At 41.4% G+C, this 23,644-nt stretch overlaps 2 protein-coding genes across 4 annotated transcripts; both read left to right on the top strand.

Moving 5' to 3' along the window:
• Positions 1-55: 55 nt before the first annotated feature.
• Positions 56-7,649, top strand: LOC141742441 (acyl-coenzyme A thioesterase 1-like). The gene is made up of 3 exons (XM_074584710.1): positions 56-701; positions 3,558-3,760; positions 4,639-7,649. Exons 1-3 carry the CDS (start codon positions 140-142, stop codon positions 5,212-5,214), a joined length of 1,341 nt encoding a protein of 446 aa, XP_074440811.1. The 5' UTR covers positions 56-139; the 3' UTR covers positions 5,215-7,649.
• A 384-nt stretch (positions 7,650-8,033) lies between these two features.
• On the top strand, positions 8,034-23,644 carry DNAL1 (dynein axonemal light chain 1). 3 transcript variants are annotated; one of them, XM_074584708.1, is made up of 8 exons: positions 8,034-8,195; positions 10,557-10,595; positions 13,532-13,641; positions 14,329-14,384; positions 17,161-17,216; positions 18,437-18,563; positions 19,028-19,120; positions 21,650-23,644. In XM_074584708.1, the coding sequence occupies exons 1-8, from the start codon at positions 8,193-8,195 to the stop codon at positions 21,694-21,696; spliced, it is 531 nt and encodes a 176-aa protein (XP_074440809.1). In that variant the 5' UTR covers positions 8,034-8,192; the 3' UTR covers positions 21,697-23,644. The 3 variants fall into 3 exon arrangements, with proteins under 3 accessions (XP_074440809.1, XP_074440808.1, XP_074440810.1); XM_074584707.1 differs by having other exon boundaries at positions 18,977-19,120; XM_074584709.1 differs by having other exon boundaries at positions 8,049-8,195; positions 18,974-19,120.

Raw genomic sequence — 23,644 nt, 5'->3', positions numbered from 1 at the left:
CGGTGCCTTCCCCGCCCCGGCCACGCGCTGTCGCCGTAGCAACGCGCGACCCGCTATCGATTGAGGCTGCCTGGCGGGGGCGGTGGCCGCCCTGCCTTATTGCCGTTGGCCCAGCGGCTCTCGCCCACCCGCCGCCGACATGTGGAGAGCGGTCGCTGCTGCCGCCGCCTCGGCCCCGGCGCGAGCCCTGTGCCGCGCCCCGCCGCCGCTCCATCCTTCGCCGCGACGGCAGGCTGTAAGCGTGGCCGTGTCCCCCGCCGCCGGCCTGGCGGATGAGCGGGTAGAGACGCGGGTGGCGGGGCTGGGCCCCGGGCAGCCGGTGACCCTGCGGGCGGTGGCGGCGGATGAGCGCGGCTGCCTCTTCCAGTCGTGTGCGCACTACCGGGCGGACGGCCGCGGCGAGCTGCACTTGGGCACCGACGCCTCGCACGGCGGGGACTACACCGGCGTGGAGCCCATGGGGCTCTTCTGGAGCCTCGCCCCCGCCGGCATGGAGAAGCCGTACCAGCGGCTCGTTCCCCGCAGCACCGGCACCCCGATGAAGGTGGAGATGTTGGTCCACGAGGGCCACAGCCAGCCCGGCGCCATTCCCGGGCCGGTGGTGGCCAAGGCCGAGGTGGAGAGGTGGTTCACAGCCCCCGGCGTACGGAGGATCCGGCTGAAGGAGGGAGGCGTAAGGGGCTCCCTTTTCCTGCCGCCGGGTGAGTGTCCCGGCCGAACACCTGCGCCCTGGGGCCGGCGGGACCCCCGGGCTTCTCTGTCCAGAGCAACGAAAGTCTCTTTCAAAAGAAAAACGTACAAAAGGACATCACCCCTGAAATCCGTATTCCGCAATAGATCCGAACGCCGCCTTGCAGACAGGTGGCGGGTTTTGTGTTTTTTTTTTTTCTCCCTGAAATGTCATGGCGATTTCAAGGAAAGGCGTGTCGGGACACGGCCCCGCTTGTGCGTGGGGACGCTGCCTGGTCCTTACCGGTGGCACCGGGCAGGGCAGGTGGACACAGGTGGCTCTTGTGAGACAGGCAGGAGCCAAATGAGAACAGAGGTTGAGGAGTTTACCGTGGTGCTGCTCTCAGTTTACGATTTTTCAGTCAGTTTGATGTTTGCACTGGACTACCAGAACCTGTAGCATTCAGAAAACCTGATACGCTTCATCGTGTGAGCCTGTGCTAAATCTCCCAAGGATTTTGCCCCGAGTAGGATCGAGTCAAAAAGGTGCTCTTCCTCCCGGTGGAACACATGCCAGTAAGCAGAGCAGTGGAAGAGATTCTAGAAAATAGAGGTATTCCACCTCTGTTACGTGAGAGCCAAAGCTAAGTTAATAATTGAGTTACTTCGGTTGTTCTGTGGTATAAAGGAGGAATAGATTTCTGAGCAAGTTCTACCTGTTCTGCTTGTGGGATGCTTGTGCTTTATGAGGTGTGGTATTCTGATGGACTACTAGTGTTGTTGGAAAACGAAAGCTTTCTCTGGTTATGGTGTTTGTACACTTGAGCCATGATTTAAACTTCTTGTATGTCCCCGAGTGTTGTGCTACTAGAACCGCCCTCCATATTACCTCTAATTTATAATGACTTGGTTCAGCAAATCCTCTAAGTACCACTACATTTATTAGGGATTTAAGTATTTTCAGTGAATGATTTCCAAACCAATAATCTTTTTATCCATTTAGATACAAATCCAAAGTCCACTGAAGAAAAAAAAAACAGAGATTGAACTTTGAATTTTAGATCAAATGTTTAGTCAGCATTCTGGATTTTCCATCACTGAGACATGGTTGTTTTGATATATCCTGCCTTAGAGGATTAGCTGGATTTCTGCTGAGCTAAGTGGGAATCCAGAGATCTGCAAGATAGAACTGCATTTTTCCCTTTAGAAAGTCTGGCGTTTGTAATAGCATGGAAAACTCTGGAATCATTGCCTAAATGATACTGACATCTTTCTTGATGGAGGATCCAGTTACAGCATTACTACCGTACCTTTCTTTGCTCCAGGGATGGAAAAATCTTAATATTATTAAGATAGGAATCTTAAACCTGAACTGTTCTTAGTAAAAGTGAGATGACATCAGTGAGCTTACACTGTGATTTTAATAATGAAAGAGATTTCTCAATTCAGGCATAGGAGTTACAGGTATGGGGGGGTGTTTGTTTGTTTTTAAGCAATACTAAAGTTGTGTAGCCCGCTTTATCCTGCGTTTTAGTGAGCTATGCAGAAACTGTATGCCAGGGCATGTGTAGGTACTCAGGAAGGCAGTCCGGGATCCTTGTGTAAGTTAAAGGTTGTCTTCATGAAAGAGAAATGCATTCATGCTTGACTGTGTTCTGATCACATGTTCTTGCTAGACAGCTTTCCAGGTAGGGGTGATAAATTAATGTGTGTTTTTTTTCTAGCCATCTAGGCTGACTGTTGTTAACAAAAGGTTACTGTTGATCATGGCATTATGATAAATTTATCCAGACATATTTTCTCTACAGCAGAATATTGAACTTCTATGAAAAATTTCAGAACTGAAAGAACCCAAAAGCATGTTTCAGTCCTTTTCTGACTTCCTAATGCTTTAAGTTAGGAGGTTTCCACCATCTAACATGTCTTGTCCAAAACTTCCTTTTCTCAAGTACCTTGAAATGCCAGAGGTCCTTTTTTTTTTTTTTTTTAATTGCATATAGGTAATGTCAGAGAGTTAATGCACTCTTGCACAAGCAGGTACTTTTTCTGCTGAGATAGTTATAGTGAGCTGGATCCGAGTAAGTCAGTGGGAACATCTGGTGGCCAGGGAAAAAAAAAAGTGGAAAAAAAAAAAAAAAAAAAAAAAAGAAATAGCCAGCCTGGGGTCTTTATAATTCCAAGAGGTAGTATCCTTAGCCTTTTAACCCAAGATCTGCTGGCATGGCATACAGTAATATCACAACACGACTTTGCAAAAGCATGCTCGTTTAAAATTGTAGTGGGACTGACTGTACACCTGTATAGGCATGTTTATCTATATATCAGTCACCACACCGATATAGCTCTCAATTTTACCCTGTTTCTTCACATCTGCAGTAGCAGTTCTGCTGCCAAGTGTTACAGTGCTGATGTTGAGATAGAGCTAGTAAGTCCAGTTGATTTCATGTAGCAATGGGTCTCTCTGATGTGCTTTGCTCAATGCACCTTATTCCAGAGTTTGCGTAAGTTTTGTAGAATTTAATTCTAGGGCTCAGTGCTCTTGCCTTATTAGTAATGAGCTTGCACTTCGCTAAATAAGGTATGACTTCTTTGTAGGAAAAGAGCTGATTTAGAGTAAGATTATTCTGAGGGTGGGAGGTTAAGACCATTGAAAAAAAAACGTTTAGAAGACTTTCTTTTTAAAAAACAAGTTTAACTGTTCACATATGTTTACAGGAAGGCAAGGGCCTATTCTTAGGTTCTCTAATCTCTGCTGTGCAAATGGAAAAGTAATGAGTATTAATAGAAAATGTCTTAAGCCTTCTATATTTTGATGTTCACTCTTCACCAGATAGTTTTTAGTGTCCTGTTTGATAACTTGTCCTCTGTACCTCTTCTTTTTAATATAGGGGATGGCCCCTTTCCAGGAGTGATTGACATGTATGGTGATGAAGGAGGTTTGATTGAATTTAGATCCAGTCTCCTGGCTACCCGTGGTTTTGCAGCCCTTTCTCTGCCATATTTTGACTTTGAAGATCTCCCTAAAGTCATGAAAGAATTCAAACTTGAGTACTTTGAGGAGGCAGCTAGATTCCTGCAGCGTCATCCAAAGGTGAGTGTAATGAGAGATCTTTCAGGACAAGGGAGGATTCGGCAGTCATGCCCAAGTGGTGGTGGTTTATTATTTTTTTTGAAGTATCAGTTTCTGCTGGGCGGGTTTTCGTCCAATAATGGAAAAAGTGTAGGTCCTGCATAGGAGGCTATGTATATGACTGTGGAGAGTGAGTTTCTTCCAGCACAAGCTGTCTGCTAAATAAAGTGCTGGAATATTCTCCGAACAGGAGCAGTGGTGATAAAGATGGGATTTTTTAAAATGAAAGCAATTAATTTAAGAGAGGATGATACAAAACTGCTCAAAAGGGTTGGACTAGATGATCTTCAGAGGTCCCTTCCAACCCCTACCATTCTGTGATTCTGTAATAGTCAGCAAAGGAATGGATTTGATGACTTAGGATGCTGCTTTCAGTTTTACTTTCCAGGCTAGAAAAGGACAAGACTAAATACTACTTATGTGATCCTTCATTTGTGAGGTTACTTTATTTGCCTGAGACTTACAGAGCAATAGACTATGCTTGAATTTCCTGCTATCTATTTTGGGAAAAAGAGAAAATATCTGCATCAAAATATGCAGTAGGGACTAGGTGAGGTCCAAGTGATGGTAATTCTTGTGCCTGTTTGTGTTATTTTGTGGAGTTTGACAGCTCTAGTGTCTCTGAAAAATAAGACACTAAACAGACGGAGGAGCTGGGGTTCAGGCTGTAGCTTTCCAACAGGTCACATCAATAATTAACCTTTTCTTTTCTTGTCCTTTTTTTTTTTGTGTGTGTGTAATAACACAACTCCAAAGGCATTTAATGGCTAATCCCATTATAATGTATACTTCCTTTATTCCTTTCTTCCTCTCTTCCCCACCCCCTGTCTTATCTGAAGGTGAAGGGACCAGGAGTTGGAGTGATTGGGACTGGGAAAGGGGCAGAATTAGGACTTTCCATGATCACCTTCCTGCCAGAAGTAGTGGCTGCTGTCTCTGTCTCCGGCTGTAGTTCAAACACAGTTGCAGACCTCCATTATGGTGACATGACTCTGCCTGGGCTGCGTTTTGATATGAATAAGGTCAGTGTTTCTGACACTGGTGTTTTTGACACTTTTGAAGCTCTGGATGACCCAACAAATCCTGCTAATTCTCCTTGCACGATCCCCATTGAAAAAGCAGAAGGTCACTTTCTCTTAGTGGTAGGGGAAGATGATCGTATGTGGAAGAGCTCCTTATATGCTGAGCTGGCAATCGGGCGTCTACGCCAGCATGGGAAAGAAAACTTTGAACTCTTGAGTTATCCAGGAGCAGGTCACAGAATTGATCCTCCTTCTACTCCATTTTGTCAGGTAGCTATGGATCGTGTTCTGGGGGTGCCTGTTCTGGGGGGTGGAGAGAGCAAAGCACATGCCCATGCACAGGAACACTCCTGGGGAAAGATTCAGGAGTTTCTGCACTTGCATTTGGGATGAACACCTAAGCACCTGCAAGCTGTTGCAGAACTGCAGAGGACTGAGCTTGAGCCACCAAAATGACTGGTGAATTGGAGGGACTGACTGAGAAAAGCTTTGAAATATGAAATAACCAAATGACTACTTAGCTACAAGTACAAATCCAAAAAGAAGGGGATGTATTTGGACTAGTCTAACTTATTTCAACTAGGTACACAGAGGAGAAGTGAAACAATGATAAGCAGCCTACATTGTAATACAAATTTGACAACCTGAATTGGTCATGGTGTCAAGAAACAAGTATCTGAAGCGAGCAGTAGGTACTTTCTTGCTTGCAGTATTTATGACTCAGAGAATTTTAACAGCTAGGCTGCATCCTCAGCAATAACAGATTGGATTGCACCTGGGGAATGATGGCAACCCATGGATGATAAACTTTGACATCAAAATGATGAATGATTCTGGCTTTGAGTCTTAAGTTACCTTAGCCCAGAACTCTCAGATTTACAGCCATATACAGTTTGTAAATGTTTTCTATTTACCTGAAGCTGGGGATATCTATTTGTAATGAGACTCATAGACCTAGACCTAAGGTAGTGGTCTTTTGGTGACACAGTCTGTTTCTTTCCAACAAAAATGACCTGTAGAGTGGGAAAATGAAGAGTATTTTTCCTGTCATCCCAAGAGAATGGCAGCACTAGCACTGTCTTGTATTAGGGATGTAACCATCTGTTCCTATAACATCTTGGATTGGCATTTGACACTCAGGGTATTAATATTCTGTTGGATAGGTTAAAGCATGGTTAAATGCAGGTTACGCTATGTGTAAGTCTTACTTCTCTCCTCGTTGCTTGTTTTAAACTAATAACACCTGCCATTAAGTTAGGGATTAATTACTTGTGGAACTCTTTAGTAATGATGTCACAGCTGTTCTTGGGGAGGAAGCAAAGTTGAGAGACAGAAAACCTAGCCAGTAGAAGATTAAGACTGACTGTAAAAAGCTGTCACCTTATGGCGATGATTAATTTAGAATCATAATACTTAAACAAACAAACAAACAACCTTCCGTTAAAAAAAACCCCATCTCCCTTAAAAAAAAAAAACCCAACCCGAACTCAAATCTAGGATGTCTTTTCCATGACTGCCTGAGACTGGTTTTGGGTTTTTTTTGTCCTAATTAATTTTTGGCTAGTGCCTTATTTTTCCCCACAGTTCAGGTAGAAAGAGACAACTTCTTCCCAAATGAGTTGATCTCTTGAGAGGGTCTTGCTGGAATGGTGCCAGCGCTGAAGGCATGTTTAACAAGGGCCTCTGTCAATACAATTTCTCCTTCCAAGGTCATTTTGTCAGACCAGCTTGAGAGCTGCCCAAAAACCTTCATTTATGGTACTGAATTTTGCTTTGCTCTCAGGGATCTTTTCTCTCCAGTTAACTGTCATTACGCTGCTGCTCAGGTCTCATTAGTTTTCTGCAACTGTTATTACTCATTATTGCTTGATTGAAGTCACATGTTCTCCACATGCCATCACTGCCAATCGAACAATTTATCCGTCCACTCCTTACAAGAGAAACTCCGTCCTGCTCACTCCACACAAAATGTCTTCACGCCTCGTCTCTCTACACTCTCTCTCTGGCTGAAGAGGCCTTTGCAGAGTTGTACCTGATGCTTGAACCTCCACTAGAACTGCCAGCCGCAGAAGTCCAGGACCACAAGCCCGCTGTCATGTGCATGTTGGTGTCACCCATGCTTAGTATCCTGCCTTTTTTCCCCAAACTCACTCCAAGTTGCAACCGTAGGGGAAGGGCTTATCTGAAGGTTTCTGTTTGTTGGGTCTGCCTCATCATGTGCATCTTCAGTAGTGGGAGCTGTGTATCTGCCCAAACCCTGCTTTGTTACCAACAAAGTACCCACACCGGTGTCCCCACACCGCTGTCCTACCTCAGCGTAGCCACTGCCATGCGAGAGTGCAGGCTCGACGTTCGGGAAGTATGTGCTAAGTTGTAAATAAACCAACACCAGGGAGCTTAAAAGTCCTCAGACTTTGTTTCTAAAGCACAAGCCTTTAAAATAGTTCAGTGTTAGTTGTCATTGGATATATGCAATGTGAAAAAGTAAAGTGCTTCCTGCATTAAAAAGCAAGGCTGTGTAAGAATTCGATGTGACACTTTTGTTTCTGAATAACTTCACTTGTTTGGAAAGCCAAATGGTATTTTTTTAAACAAAGAAGGGAGGAAAAATAAAAAGAATATAATTGTACTGTAAAGGTCCTTTTGTGAACAGGTGAGGATATTCCCGGACAAAATTATTCAAGAAATGATCTGTTGAAAACCAGCTAACTTTTGCGGTAGTGTTTTGTACTCTTACAGTGCCATGGGGAGACCAAAGATACATCGCAGACACTATGCGGAAAATGTAGCGATTTCCTGAAACGTACATTAAACCGAGTCCCTGATGATGGCCTTAGTCCAAGCTGCCTTATTTACCTTGGTTTGCATTCCTCGGGTGGCAGAATCTGCTCCCGGGGCCTTTCCTCACGCTGTTGCATGGGTGCCGGGGTTGGCTTCACGGGCTAAACCTGAGGGCTTCCGAGGTGTCCCGGGGCCGGGGTGCCGCATCGGACCGAGCTGCCGCTGGGGCGCTGTCTGTAATTCCCAAATTGTTGTAACTTCTGTCACCGTCCGCTTTCAATAAAAGGTGTCAATAAAGCGCTCCTGGGCAGTCGTTACCGTTACGGGGGGGGTCCGCCCGCCCGCCAGGGGGCGCCTGGAGGGGAGGACCGCGGCGCCCCCTCCGCCACGTCCCACAAGGCGTCGCGGGCCGCCCCCGACGCGCCTTCCGGGATGGGGATGGGGCTTTCTGTGTGGCAGCGCCTCTCTGTGACCGGCAGGTGCGGTTGCCGCCGTGCTCGCGCTGCCCCAGCCCGACGTGTCGGCGGCGCCGCGCGTGCGCGGGAGGCGGCCGTGCCATAGCAACCGGAGCGTTAACGGTAGCAACGGCAATGGTAGGTCCCGGCGGGGAGCGCGCTGGGTCTGCAGGCGCGGAGCCCGACCGAGCGGCTGCTGGGGAGGCCGGGGGCTTGGGGAGAGGCTGAGCCGGGGCATCCCCCGGACCTGGCGGCGGCTGGGCGGCGGGGGGTGCACGACGACCGCGGCCTGCTCGGGAATGGGGTGGCGAAGGGGCCGGGGGAGCGGCGTCTCCTCAGGGCTGCCCCCGAGCGGTCCCCGGGGACCGGCTGCGGCGGTGCCGCCGCCCCGGTGCTGCGTGAGCGGCAGCGCGGAGCCGAGCCCTTCGCGGCCCGGGGCTCCTCGGCGCCAGAGACCAGCTCTGAGCAGCCCGGGCACGGCATAAGCCGGGCAGAAGGCAGCCCAGTGCTCGGGGCCTTGGCTAAGGCGGGGGAGTTGTGGCCTGTTACTGTGCCTGGGAAAAGGGGGATTTCAGGGACAGATCAAAGTAGTGGGGAGTCTTGGCTGCCATCATATGAAAACCTGAGTTAGTTTGGGTTTTTAAGGCAGCAGTATCTGCAATTACTACAGCGATTAGCCGGGTGTCTGTTGCTGTGCAATTCTGGTGTTTGACCGACAAATAAATGTTTGCAACTGAACACAAAATGTGGATGTTTTACTTGGAGGGTCTGAGTTTTGTAAATACTCTGTGTCCAACAGCCATGTTTTGTGGGGTAAAAATGTTTCTTTTGCTACAACTTTTATATGTACAGGGACGGTTTTTTTTTTTCTCCTTAAGGTATTATGTTTCTTATTCTTGCAATGTTGATGGTGACTTTTCAGGGTGAAAATTTCAGCTTTTGATCATTTGGTATTTTCAATACTCTAAGCAATATGACTTTTCTTTAATCTAGGACATTGTTCAATATGCAGGTAGAGGAACCCTGAAAATAGGCTTCTCAGAGCGAAGTTTCCCTTAAGTAACCTCCCTTGGCAGAAGATACTATGATTTATCTACATAAATTTCAAGCGCACTTCAAAGAACAAAACAAAATATGTGTTCTCTTCGTAACCCACTATGCTGATTTTCATATTTCCACCAAATCTGATGTTACAAGGGGAGAGACGGGTCAGCAGAGGTCAGGGAAGAAGCTGCTCCTTGTGCTCACAGGGATCACTAGCTTTAAAGTCCAATCCTGTTTTAGGCGTGAGTTTGAAACAGAAGCAGGCACTGGTTGTATAAACCTGGTTTTGTCTTTCGCATGAGTGACTGAGATCACGTACCTGAATGCCGTAATGATTGGCTACCATAATATGCAGCTGCCTCAACTGTTTTCTTTCACTGTTGGGTCCAGAGCTCCCAGGGGTCTGGAGTAAGGTACCCAACACTAAAGCTCTGTGACAGCGGTGATTGCCTGTAAGATTTTGGGTGGAAGTTGGTTTGTTGCTTTTAACATTTATAGTCGGGGTTTTTTTGATACTTGATTACTTGAAAGGCTGCTTCTATCCCCGTATGGTAGTGCGACACTGAAGAGCAATAGAGATGCCCAAACTAGAGCCCTCCTGTTTTTGTAGAAAGGAGGCTGTTTTGATCAGGTTTTGTGAAAGATTGGTCTCTGGAACCTTTTTAATCTGAAAGACATCTTGGAAAATGTTTAATGTTTAGGATATATCAGAATTTCTCTATATACTACTGTTTTGGATATCATTGCTGGGTTTTGATAAGACTCTGATGTAAGGCAGTAGATTTGGAGTCAGCGACAACAGAAAGTTGGTCAATGGGTCAATCCTTAAAAACCCTTGTGCAGCAGCTCTCAGATTGTTCCTGACTAATACATGTTTTCTCATCGCATGATGTGACTTGACATAAAATGATTGGAGAAAACCAAATATAAACAATCCCTATTGCTCTTGATTTTTGGCAAGATGTACCTTATTTTCCTTAATGTATCTTAAGAGGCTGTATCATTCTGTCTACTCACAGACTTGCTTTCAGACAGGAAGTTGCTAATGCACAATAAGAGAAAGTGTGGGGGTTTTCAGAGCATTAGACCACGTTTTTCAGTGCAGTAACTTCTTATGTCTTTGAGTTGAATTGAATTTCACCATCAAAACTAACAAGCAGTGTCACAAGCCTGTGCTCCACGTGGGGCAGAAAGTAAGATCAGGAAGATAACAACCTCACATAAAGCCAATTGATTGCTTCTGAAAATGCTACCAAGTACCCCAGACAATAAAATTGCAGGACACTGAGGGGTTCCAGCTTCTTAGACTCAGCTGGAGGAAGATAATACAGGCAAGTGGTAGAAGGGGGTAGACAAGCAGGATAGGGAGAGAGATGGGAGAGGAGATAGGCTTGCAGTGAACAAGACAACTAAAAATTTGCAATGAATATTCATTTAAATTTCTTTCATTTTCAGGCAAAAGCAACAACTATCAGAGAAGCTCTAGCCAAATGGGTAAGTACTAGAACAGTTTCTAGATGCTTTGCAGTCCTCCATAGGATGGGTTTTGACTATATTCAGCTAAATTCATTTTTTAAACTTATTGTAAGAAATATGTTTGTTTGAAGCATCTGCTATAATAAGTTTCACAAAGTAAAAATTTTATTATTACTATTGACATATAATACATTCTGTTGGACTTTCTGTGTGTTCTTGTTAAATTGATATGGTTGGTAAAGATGAGTCTGTTTTGCTCTCCTGCCTTGTTCTGCTGAATATGTATTGATAGAAGGCCTGAGGCTACAAAGACATTTAAAGATGGGGATGTCTTATGTATTAATTATGCTCTCTTCATTTTACCTGAGTGTAGTCCTTCCCACAGAATAAACAAGTATGACATTCGCACTGTACTGAAGTCAGCAAAGCTTCTACAATTGCCTTTTAACATATTGTCCCTCATATCGTACAAAGCTTAACTCAGAATGAGTTTCTTACTTGTTTTTCTTCTTAAAGCATTGTGTTAATACAGGCAGTCATTTGGGGCAGTGACTGACCTGGTCTTAGAGCCTTCTAGAAAGCTGTTTGTTGGCAAGGATGTGCATGTAATTTCAAATGATGATATAGGATGCTCTGGGGTCAGGTGCACAGTCAAGTAAAACCAGTGAGAATTTTGCCCCAGTCTCAGAGAATTTTAGGTTAGGGCGTAGATGTGCTGTTCGATACATACGCACTCTCTCACTAACTCTGGGCAGCTGCTAGGGAAAGAATTTATAAATGTTTTGGTGTAGAAGATCGGGCTGTGAGGCAGTGTGGGCAGGTACAGTTGAAAGCCAGAAGATCTGTAGCATCAGCTGAAGGTACTAGTCTGTAATTGAAGACTACTTCCTTTTTGAACTTCATCAGTATTTAGTACCTTCAGTATTTCAAATTTTTTTTTTTTTTCATTTATGTTGGTATATCCCACAAACTTCACTCCTGGTCTCCTAATAAGAACTGGAATGCAACAACTTGCAGACATTAGCATTACTAGGGGTGTGAACTGAGTATTAAAAAATTTTCCTCACTCACTCTGTCTGCCCTGCAAAACCTCAACTGCATGTTTCCTATTAAAGATTTATTTTCCATTTGCTCCTCTGTCACATGTCTCTTAGAGATAATTGACCTGTGTCAGTGAGTTTCCATTAGTGTTAGGCATGAAGTGCTGAATTTGCTTTTCTGATCGTGTTATTGGGGGTGGGTCTAAATCTTCCTTTTACTACTCCTAATCTGGGTCCATGTGACTTGTAAAATTGGATCTGGTGTTGTGTTGCATTCTGGATGTTTTTCTTCCCTTTGGCATAAGGGTTTACCTATGCCCTATAGTCAGGGTGACATTAGTTAAATCAAAGCAACTTTAACTTAGCGAATACATAACCTGTTTTTAAAAAAGTATCTGTCCTACCTGTGGTTTCTCTGTGGCTTATTGTGGTCATTCAGCTGACCTTTCTTCCAGAAGTGCGTGACAATCAGGATGAATTTTCTTCCTGCAAGTGCTCACTACTGGCCACAGTCTATGTTGGAAGCTTTTTCCCTTTCACATTTTTAAGAAAAAATGTGGTTTTATTTGTTGGTATAAACCAATAATTATAAACTGAGTATAAATGCAAATAGATACAGTGTTGTTCTTAGAAAAGAAAACAAGTTTCCTATTTATATAGTGACTTAGATTGAACACATTCACCATATTCTAGCAAAGCATCTGAGATGGCTACTTGCTACATCGCTAACTGTAAGTAAAATATTATCACACTGAATTCAGACAGAAACTGGGATATAAGTAAATGCACAAGGTAATGTGCTATTTTTTTTATTAAATTAAGTTGCCTGAAGTATTTTGGGTACATAAGAGAGAAAATAATGTTTTCAAAACCTGATCTTGTGCTGTTGGATTCTTAAAGACTTCTGGGATGCAATTTATTTCATTATAAAATAGTCATATAAACCAGGCCAGACCTCAGCTATCTCACTTTTCAGTAGCTGCATAAAAATGGGGGAGAAAACAAGAGTCCTTGTTCTGAAAGTGCAGAGTAGGTTCCTCCTTTGTTAATGGACCTCCAGTCCTACCACTGAACACTGAGTGAATTCACAAAATGCTCCCTTTGTGCTGTCAGGGAGACAGCTGTCAAAACTGGTGATACTACCTAAATAGATACTTGTTTCAAATGTTTAGTCAATAAATACCATTGCTTCAGAATTTTAAAAGATTTAATGGACTATATTTTTTAATAAACCCAAATGCTGCAGTTATGGTCATTTTTCTAATGCTCTGAATGCTCTGTACTTAATCTCTGTATTACGCTCTGTATTTAATCTAGAAAATTATCAACCTAGTTTGTAAATAGGAAATTGTCTTTTACTGTGTTCTCTAAAGTGTGAAATCTTCCTCCACTCTTTTTTAATGGCTTTTTAGATTCTTAACTCTGTGAATCTGTTGAGGTTTTCCCCCAAAACACACTTCCTGTGTTCAGTTTGTATTGTGAGTTAGGCGTGAGTTCTGAGTTTTCTGGATGAAGTGGGAAGGAGACTTTTCTGTCAGAGCTTTTAAGAATTGGCTTCTGCTACAGATTGGCCATAGTTGAGGCTCCTATATGTCAGTCTCCATGGAAGTACCTTCATTCAGAATTTTAAAACTCCATCTATTCTCCATTTCTTTATGGCAGAGGATCCCTTAATTAACTTTTTTTAAAAAGCATATGTAATGTATAAGTTCTTTTGATGTCTTGAAAATAAGCTAGCCTTCCCTTCTTTATGCTATGCCAGCAGGAGTCTTGATAAACAGTATTCAAAATGCTTTAACTTTTCAGTAACATCTTTTAGTAGTATATTGAAATTACTTATATAGTATTTACCTTTATAGTAATTTCTAGTAATTGCATGTAGCACTGAGCCTGTTCCTCACCTTTTTTCTTTAGGAAACAAAAAATGGCCAGAAGGCCTCAGAGGCAAAGGAGGTGAAACTGTACGGTCAGGTTCCTCCTGTAGAAATGATGGATGAATCTCTCTCCACGCTTGTTAACTGCGAGTAAGTTCAGTTAAAAACAAATTTGAAACCAAACATTCTCTTCTCTTTATATTAATTTTCAGTTTTTCTGCTGTCTGCTGTGCTAATATGTATTTACTATGTTTAAGTGTGGCCTTCAAAGCAGCGGCTTTCTCTTCTTTTTTTCTCAGCTGAACTTCTCTTTCCATACACAGTTCCTCTTTTTAATTCAGAGATCCCTGTCACTTAACTGAGAAGGTGTTAGGGGAGATTCTGTATTGATATTTGTCCCCAGAAATATTATATACTGTTTATCAGTATATAACTACAGGTCCATTTTGGAGTCTATCAGCTAACTGGCACAATTATGATCCATTCCAAAATTTATGCAAAAAAAAAAAAAAGGAGACAAACAGAACTTTCAGAAGGATATTAGAGCCATTTCAGAAATAAACATCCATTCATTTGATAAGGCTAGGCATAAAAAGATAATCAAGATAGTCCAGCGTGTCACGTAAGTAACTCATGATACTTTCCCAGAAGCTAAATAATGTTGCAGAAGTCTTGATGGTTTGAGGATATTTTGAGTCTGCTTAGACATCCAGTTAGTTCATCATCTAACGAGAGAAGAATAGACAATTATTTCTAATGCAATGGTGTTTGAGCGTGGAACTTTTCTGATCTAGTGATCCCCTGTATACTGTGAATTGTTTATTCTTCCTTTTAAAGGAAACTATCGCTGTCTACAAACCGCATTGAAAGAATCGCCAACTTGAACAGCCTAAGTAAGTGACAAGCCAGCGATCGATTATGTTTGTTTTCGAGTTGCCTGGCTAGGACATACACCATAATTTGTTATATGTGTCTAACATTATACCTGTTCTTATTCTTTTTAATTCCTTCCTCTTAGAAAATTACAAGTGACCTTTAAATTATCAGTCTTACTAGAGAATGCATGTTTACCAATAATGGTGTATTAAAGCATGTATTCCTGTGCACTAGCCTTGGCAGTTGTCTCACTGTGCAGGTTTAAAAAAAAAATCCATTAAGAAAGCACCTTTGTAGCTTCCAGTGGGCCTGAGTTGTGATATTCAAAACCTAATCAGTTCTAGAGTGATTTAATGACCAATTTCCATGCTCATGTTGGAGATAGTCTGCAGTTCAATAATCTGTAATTGTGGTATTGGTTGGTGTGAGGTTGGAGTGTTGTAAATTTTGGATGGAAAAATGCCATTCCACTTTGCAGAGGGTTGGGTATACTTGGTTTGATTTTGTTTGTACTTGAAAGGGGCCTGCCATCTGTCTAGAACTGGAACTGAACTTTTATTTCATGGGCAGCTGTCTATGACACCTTGAAACTCATTGGCTTACTGACTTTGGGACAGAAGTCTTAATCATCTGTCCTCAAGACTTTGGTTCTGTGGCATGAGGCTGGCAAAGAGCTGCAGGCTTTGAGCTGGAGCTTCCAGGCTTTTCTGTCCTTATCAAATTGCCAGGCAGACAGACAAGGAACCCGGAATCCCATCCTTTCCAACTACACACCAATGGGTCTGTCAAGGAACTTGATGAACTTATTTGTTTTCATAATATACTCAGACTTCAACAAATTTGCGAATACTAATCAGGGAAAAAAATATTCCTGTATTCTTTCCAAATAATACTTGGAATTGTATTTGTATTGTAATATTTCAATTTGAGAAGCTCTATCATCATGAGCAAAAAATAATTAGGCAGTTACATATAAAAGGGAAACCAATGAAATTTCCTAGTGGGATAAAACATTAAAAGTCTCTAAAGCATCTTAAATATTTATATTAACAAAACACAGAATCAAAACACCCAGTCTGTACCAAATATTTGATCCTAAAGCCAGACAAACTAGAACTACGTGGTCTGTCTCTTAAAGGTACAGAATATGAGGAACTGACCATCTCTTATTGGCTCCTGTGAAAGAGGGAGAAAGCAGTGCTTATAGCTATGAAAAACAGCCAGTCATTATTACATATTTGCTTTTGCTTGTTGCAGAGAGGAAGCCAAGAAATCTTTTTAAGCATCTACACTCTTTTCAGATGGAAAAGATTACTATTAATGTATATACCTGATATTGTAGTTACGTCAAGTAGATAATCCTGTGTCACACCCCTGTATCGATACATGTGAGGAAGATGTTTGAGATGACAGCAGCAAGTGTTAGTTTTGTGTTTTAGAGAGTGTAAATGTTCCATGAGGGAGGTCTTTCTTCCTTTAAAATGCGGAATTTTTCAGAACAAGAGTAATAAAAAACACTAACAGCAGTTAGAAACAATTTTAAGGCATGGCTTTTTAAGCAATCTGTCATTTTTGTATTTGTAAGCATCCTTTAATTTCTTAAAAATTTCAAAAGCTAGCGCAAACTTATAATTTATAAGTGTGAGTTACAGAGAGAATAGCTGTCTAGAGCAAAAGGCCATCTCCCAGTGCTCTGCCCTGTGGATGGGGATCCTTAGGGATATTCTGCAGAATGTTAGCTCTAGTGGACTTTAGACTTACTGGTTATGAATCTTCATTTTTTGAGCGTGCTCATGTATTAAGCTGTTGTGTTTAAAAAGATAAAGAATTCTCATTGTACCTCAACTTTTTAATGAAAACTAATCTTTCTGTTTGAGAATATTTGCCAGATGTGGTTTTGTCAGGTGTGGTTTCAGCCCTGCATTTCCTGAGGCAGAACATACAACTATCTATTCTAGATCAGCCTTGAATCTTCATCTGTAGCAATCTCTAGCCACTACACGTGCTGTCTGTGGAGTATCTGTTGCTATTTGGCTGCAACTTTTATTGGTCTTGCCATTAATTATTGTACCACGTATTTTCAATCATTGTGCATACAAGAGCAAAACAAGTTAATTAAGTATTTAATCATTAATGCACTTAGGAAGAAGGGTTAAAACATTCATGAAAGGTATAGATCCAAAGTTAACTCAGCTATGTGCCGCAGCTCAATTTGCTTATTTACACATGCAGGAAAGCTTGTGTGAAAAATTAAAATGAGTTATATAAAAAGACTGATATTTTGTCATAGCTTTGAGTTTCACTAATATGACACTAAACCCCAGCAAGAACAACTCACTTGGAGAGTTTTGTCTGGGCGCTAGACTAAGTTGAAATGTCTCTCATCAGACTTCTGTAAGGCGGCTTTATATGCTGCCTCTATTATGGAAATCAAATCTGCTGCCTTAAAATAAGATTGGAACAACTTTTGCCTGGAGAAGAAGGGGTGTGAACTATGTAAGATCAAAACTAGCAAGTTAGCAGTTAGAGTTCAGGTGCAAGGTGAAATAATCATTTTTATTCAATATTTATCTGGACTGAATTTTAAGCAGGTAAACTGCACGAGTAGCTTTGTATTCATGAGCGTGTTTCTGAGCTGTCCACTGCATCCATTCCCGATTATCTGTGTAGGTCAGGAAGTTTTATTTCTGTTATTGAATATTTCTGTTATTGTTATCTATATGACTTACAGCATCTTCTTATATTTAAAAAAACCCCATTTATTAACAATAAACTTTCTTTTACCTATTACAGAAAATTTGAAGATTCTGTCTTTGGGAAGAAATAACATAAAGAACTTGAATGGATTGGTATGTGCCTCAGTGTCAATTCTTCACTAACAAAATGGAGTGCTGTCTAGAACGAGGGATAATTCCCCTGTGTTTATAAAAGTCTGCTGAATTTACGTTGTTGCCTAAGCATTTATTTTCTGCTTTCACTATGATTTGTTCATATTGTTTCTATTTTTTCAGATAATCTTTCTCTCTTTTTTTTTTGTTTAAACACTTCATGTTCGGAGATTCTTCAGGGCTAATTTACTACATAAACGCATTTTACAAAGAAGGATTTTGTTGTCTTTGACAAAGATGAGCAGAACTGTTATTTGAAAATGGCTGTCTGTCTATAAAACCCTTTAAATTCCACTGGCTTTACATGAAAATAATTCCTACAGACTTTTTGCAGGAGGAATTTTCTACCTGAAGATACTTAAGCTATGCTTCTTTGCTACATATATTGGCAGTGCTATGAACACACACTTCATGAGAGTCTGTCCTTTTTATGTTAACTGGCACCCACAGCAATATGGCTTTAGGGGAGAAGATGGTGGCAGGACTAAGTATACCAGGTAGGGGAAAATTGTTGAGGAAAAAAATTCGATCAGTTTTGTTACATTTAAATTAAGGGCAGAAGAACTTTTTTCAGTTGACATTTTTTTAATGAATACAGAAATTCTTTTCTTCCTGAAGAGATATTGTATGTTTCTCCTGCAGAATGTTTCTCTTCAAAGCTATTCCCCACCTTCAGAGATGACATCTCTCTTATGTGTGAAATGCAGAGTCAATGTGTAATGGCTGGTTTAAAAAAAACCTCTCTTTTGAGAGAATTATGAAAGCAACTTCTGGCCAACAGGAACAAACATACGTGCACCTGAAATGAATCATTCCCTCATATTGTATAAAACCCCCTCTAAAGTAGTTGTTGAATTGCATTCACTTCATGTATACTTGCAGTGACAAGCAGCCAAAGTTGTCTCCCCTGCCCCTATGCCTTAAGAACAACTACTCCAGTCAGCTATTCCTTATCTTATTCTAATGCTGTGCTTTCTGTCCTACTAAATATATTTCAGATCATTTGCTCTTAATTCCCATGAGCATTTGTCATGCATAATTAGGGACCTGCTTAAAAGCAAATGAGGACCAATATACCTTAGTATTTTCTCGCATGAGGTGACCTGTACGGGGTGAAGAGAGTATCTGAAAAAAAAGTAAGATATACTTCTGCTTACCTGAGTAGTCCTGTCATTTTCCAGGAGGCAGTTGCAGATACTTTAGAGGAGCTGTGGATCTCATACAACTTCATTGAGAAACTGAGGGGTATCCGTGTAATGAAGAAGCTGAAGGTTCTTTATATGTCAAATAATTTGGTGAAAGACTGGGGTAAGCCACACCTCTCTATTCTGTAGCTTCTCCTGTAGTATGGTGAATGCATGAATTAAGTTACCAAGTAAAAAATAGTTCTGTATGTTACAGGGCTTTAAGTCTCACTGATAAGCCTGCAGATGTGTGCTGAATCCCTAAATATCCACTCATGCAAGAGAGTAAAAATAGTTAGAATATTGAATTTAACTCCTAAGTCTAAAGGAGTTTGTTCTTTGAATCATCTTTATTGGACTTCGGTTAAAATGTATACCTGTTCTTTAACCTGATACCAGTTCAAGCCCAAGCAATCCCTATCCTGTTGTATCCCATGCTATTTATGTTTGCACTGAGTTTGAAAGGAAGGTTTGGTGCAGAGGTTCTTTCCGTGTTCCACAATCTGGTTGGTGTTTTCACCTTTGTGGTTGCAGCAGAGTTTGTGAGACTGGCAGAGCTGCCATTGCTAGAGGATCTGGTGTTTACAGGCAATCCACTACAAGAGAAATACACCTCTGATCAGAAGAACAGTTGGATTGAAGAAGCAACCAAACGGGTACCCAAGCTGAAAAAGCTGGATGGTGAGTTTGGGGCATGAGGCAGTTGGTGTGAGTGAACAGCTTGATATAAAGACAACCACAGAGAAATTCAGCATAGCCTCAGAAGTTCATGTGTGCGCCCATGTAATATTCCTCCCTCCTGTCTTTGGAGTTCTTCAGAAGCAGGCTAACTTCTAGCAGCTGAATTTTGCAGCCTTGGCTGCAGGATCTTCTGGAAGTGTTTGATGGATTTTGGAGTATTAAGTAGTCTTGCAGCCCACCGTTGGGCTTTACTCTTGAAGTTAAGCAGTCAAATAGTTTTTTAGCACATAACTAATAGGTAACTGGAACATACTGGTCTGAAATTCTCTTGTGGACTTCACATGTTGACTTGTGTAACTATATAGCTAAGTGTTTAGAATTAAATAAGTTAACAAGGCTTTCATCTGCCATGTTGAATTACAACAAGTTTTCCCAGCAAATTTGATTTACAGTTTTCCTCAACCAAAAAGGGTGACATGGGTGAATGGGGACGGACAGGGTTATGTTCTGTTTTGCTTATGGTACAGGGGCAAGTTTTCAAAATTTCATGCAAGTTTCCTAAATGCCTGAACATCTCCCTCTTGTCACCGTACTAAGCCTCAGTTTATAAACTGTCCTCTCCTTTTTATCACTGACATGAAAATATATTAAACTGTGTTCTACTTTTAAAAGCGAGATAATTTTTAAATCTATTTTTAAAGATGTTAATTTCTGTTCATGGAGATGTTAGCTGTTCGCTGTTAGCTGCTGTTTACTAAAGCAATGAAGAGGCGAGCAGGACGGGTAACAGTAATAAAGAGTCAGAGTAGCAGCAGGGAAGATACGAGCGTAGGGATGGCGCCAAGAGGACAGCATCAGTACAGGGAGCAATGGATGGGAAATCAAAGCAAGATCAACTGAAGTACTAAGAATTATTGGTAAGTGGAGGCCTGGTCATAAAAGCGTACTGCTATGAAGGACGGCCTGCAGTAGTCCATTTGCTGTTGTAGTAGAAAACATTTTAAGAGTGAAACAATAAACGGAATAGGGCAAGTATCTGTATGGGCAAAGAGTAACCTTGTTACTATAAGGTTAGACCCTTAGTTTTTTAAGCATTCCTGCAGCCAGGAGCAATGGGCAGCTCGGAATTAGGCAGGTACATTTCCTGTGCAATGTAGAAAGATAGGATGATATTTAAGAACGGAAACCACAAAAACTAGAATGTTGAGCAAAAGAGAAGTCAGAAATGCTGTGACTGGCTGTAAGGTTCTTGCTGTTAAACTGTCCCAGGATCCTGTTATGCCTGTGTACTGTATGTGAGATGACTAATATGGGGACCTCAAAATTATTGAAATAGTTGAAGATGTGCTGGACAAAAAAATAGGCACTGAAGGTCTTTTTCAGCAGGTAGGTGTCTCCTTTCGGCTAGTTCCTGTGCCAGGAACCCTGCTCAGCAGTTAGGTCCCTAAAGCACAACAGAAATCAGGCTCTGGTGGTTTTTATTTTCTGTTTTCTACCAGTGAAAAAAGAAATGCAGCACCCCAATCTTACAGTCAGCACAGGGCTCTCACCACAAAACCTCACCATAGTTCAAGTTTCTGCCTCAAGCTGAGCAAAGCATCAGTATGACCTAGTTCCCATTACCTAGGTGACAGCGCAGGTGAATGAACATATACCTTCAGGCCCCTGCTGTTCTTGTACTAGTTATTTGGGCATGTATTTGATTGTGCTATTTCATCATGCTCTGAGCTTACCTGTACTATTGGGTTTTGCTACTGTGGGGAAAATTTATAACTTGATAAATCTTTTTTGGGGCTACTAGCATTTCAGCTTATTTTAAATTCATGAACACATCACTATGAGGTGGCATGAACCCTGCAGGATGCCACAAGCTGAGGTGCCCTTGCTCAATATGCCTGTTAAAAAGTGTTTTGTTTTTTTGAACGTACCCAAGGGGTAGGTATAGACTATGATGCTACTGTGCAATGCAGCTTTATTCCGTGACATCCAAGTTAGCCCTCAGAGACGTGACCACATTGCTTCTTGGATCCACATTAATATAATTTGTATTTTGTAGTCTGGACATCCTAGTTGGGTATCATTGAAGAGGGATCCCATACTAACTTGGTCACTTATGTTATGGTAATGGCAACACGAAGTAGGGGCCCAACAAGAGAAAGGCAATGTGCCAGTTGGTTGGTTGTTGAACTAACATGGTGCATCTCCCAGTGCCCAAGTTAGACCGATCCTTGCAAGTCCTGCTTTAGTACCCTTTTTATTCCCTGTTACCCAAGAAGTTGGAAAAAACCCCATCCAATAGAAGATCTCATCAGTTGAAGGCTTTTCAAGTTAAGAGCAGTTGAGGTATGTAGAAGTTCATGTCAGTTAGAAGCAGTGTCAGGAAATACAACTCTTTCCTTTTTCTGCCAGTCCAACACTTGCCGACAGTCCAGATTAGCTTTCAGGTATATCAGCATTAACTATGTCTTTCTCTGCATAATCTATTTGTAAATCTTTGCAGAATTTTTTACCTCTCTTTTTTTCTCTTAGGTATTCCAGTTATTAAAAAAGAAGATGAAGAAGAAGGAGCAAACTGATGACACTTTCTTGTTGGGTATTTAAGTAACTCCAGACAGCTCGGCATATAGAACTTTTATATAAATGTTTGTTTTGAAGAAGATCTTTGGGCAATTTTTAAAAGATGAGCTTATCTCCACAGTCTCTCACCCAAAGAGTTAGTTACCAAAATTCGGGCACACCAATTTTGTCACGCTTATGACACCTTCTTCAGAGACCAGTGGAACTAAGTTTATCAGCTAGCAAGAGGTCTTTGCCTAATCTAATGCATAGCTATTTTTCATCCCTGATTAGTGGTGCTTGTTGTTCACTCTTGGGTTATAATAGAACCATTGTGGCGTGTCAGGTGCAGCTGGCCAACATTATCGTTGGAAACACTGAGGCCGAAAGAACAGCGTTGTGGTTTAGAGACACATTACAGGCTTTGTTGTGTTTAATTTTGTCATGGGAATGCCTCAGTATTTTAAGTATGCGAGTTTGCCTTTTCATCCCCTTGCTGTTATGCCAAACAGGCCCAGTAGTTGTGGACCTACGCACAAAAAAGGGATTGGTCCAATGATCGCTTCTTACTGGCCTTAAGTTTTGACTTGGGCTTCTCGCATTGGAACTCAACTGCGTTGCTTAGAAGGCCACGTATAACTTAATATATTTATTTATTTTAAAGAGGCAATGGGAATTCTTTGCATGGTTTCAGTGAGACTAAAATATCTGCTAGCTTTTTTTTTGTTTTTTTTGTCTCTTAATAAGAAATTATTTTAGATTGGAATATGTGGTCTATTAGCCTACAGCTGGTTCCTAGTTTTGGTTTGTGTCACTACTGGACATAATCCTTCTCAGCTCTGAATTTTTCCTATAACTAAGTAGGCTTATACTAATACAGAAACAAACAGTGAACAAAGGACCTGGGTTTGAGGACAGAAAATTTTGGTTTTGGAGATACTAATTTTTTATGAAAGCACAGATGTTAAGCAGTGAGAGGAAGCGTATGTAGTTAGTGGGGAAGGTGAGATGAGATGGAAAGTGAGCATTAGAAAAAAGTATAAAGACATACTAAATGTGCTATAAACGTTCTTTACTAAAACTATAGTTTTAGTAAAGCCCCCTTATATGACAGATAACTATTTTTAGTGAAAAGCTTTAAACAGTGATGAAGACATACCTGATTGCACTGCTGGATGCCAAGAGTGGGTTTTTTTTCATCTTCTCTTTAGAGAATAGATCACTCCGTCTTGGTTTTGGGTTGTTTTTTTAAAAGCTTTTCTTCTGATTCATGGTACCATCTTTGTTTAAATTAAAATGGCGACAAGTGTACCTGCTGGTTCCAGACCAGGCATAGAAGGGATGGAGGCAGACCACCACTCAATTATTTTGTTTGTGACAGTGTGGCAGGAGTTGAAATCTTGAAGTCATGGTCAGAGATAAAGAGGTAGAATTGGCCCAGGTTTTGTACTTGCTCGTTAGCACATTGACCTCTCTTCAGAGAGCTGGTGTATGCAGTGATTCTATTGAGAACTGCTGGAAAAAGGTGAGAAGAGACCCGAGAACCAGCAGATGACTCAGGTTGCACTAGAAATAGACTCATCTAGAAAAATCTTCAAGCAAGAGAGCACTTTTAATACCCCCTTTGGCTATCTTTTGTATACAGTAATTTTGTAGCATGACCAAACTGTTAAATTTAGGCCTATGTTTATAATGTTGTTCTTGTTTAAAAACTTGAAACTTGTCTAAAAAAAAAAATAATATAACATTGTTTTATACAAACATCTTTGGATGTGTAATGAAATATTGTTCTCATTTTGTTCTCATAAACTTTCCTGGCTGCTCAGGGAGCAATGTATTTATAGTATGTAAATGCTGTTCCCTATTGCCTCTATATCTTACAATAGAAAATAACTTAGACTTTAAAAATCCTGGTACATTGTGATTGTTGTCATCTGATACATAAATATTTTTCAATCTTTTAAGACA

Source organism: Larus michahellis, chromosome 4, assembly GCF_964199755.1.
Source record: "Larus michahellis chromosome 4, bLarMic1.1, whole genome shotgun sequence".
NCBI lineage: Eukaryota > Metazoa > Chordata > Aves > Charadriiformes > Laridae > Larus > Larus michahellis.
Note: the sequence above shows the minus strand (reverse complement) of the source record. Positions and strands in the feature narration are given on the sequence as shown.

Excerpts from the sequence above, each read along its gene's own strand:
- DNAL1 (XM_074584709.1), top strand. Across the intron at positions 14,385-17,160 it reads CGCCAACTTGAACAGCCTAA|AAAATTTGAAGATTCTGTCT; the intron begins GTAAGTGACAAG and ends TACCTATTACAG. Across the intron at positions 18,564-18,973 it reads TAATTTGGTGAAAGACTGGG|CAGAGTTTGTGAGACTGGCA; the intron begins GTAAGCCACACC and ends TTGTGGTTGCAG.
- LOC141742441 (XM_074584710.1), top strand. The coding sequence starts at position 140 with ATGTGGAGAGCGGTCGCTGCTGCCGCCGCCTCGGCCCCGGCGCGAGCC. Across the intron at positions 702-3,557 it reads CTCCCTTTTCCTGCCGCCGG|GGGATGGCCCCTTTCCAGGA; the intron begins GTGAGTGTCCCG and ends TTTTTAATATAG. Across the intron at positions 3,761-4,638 it reads TCCTGCAGCGTCATCCAAAG|GTGAAGGGACCAGGAGTTGG; the intron begins GTGAGTGTAATG and ends TCTTATCTGAAG.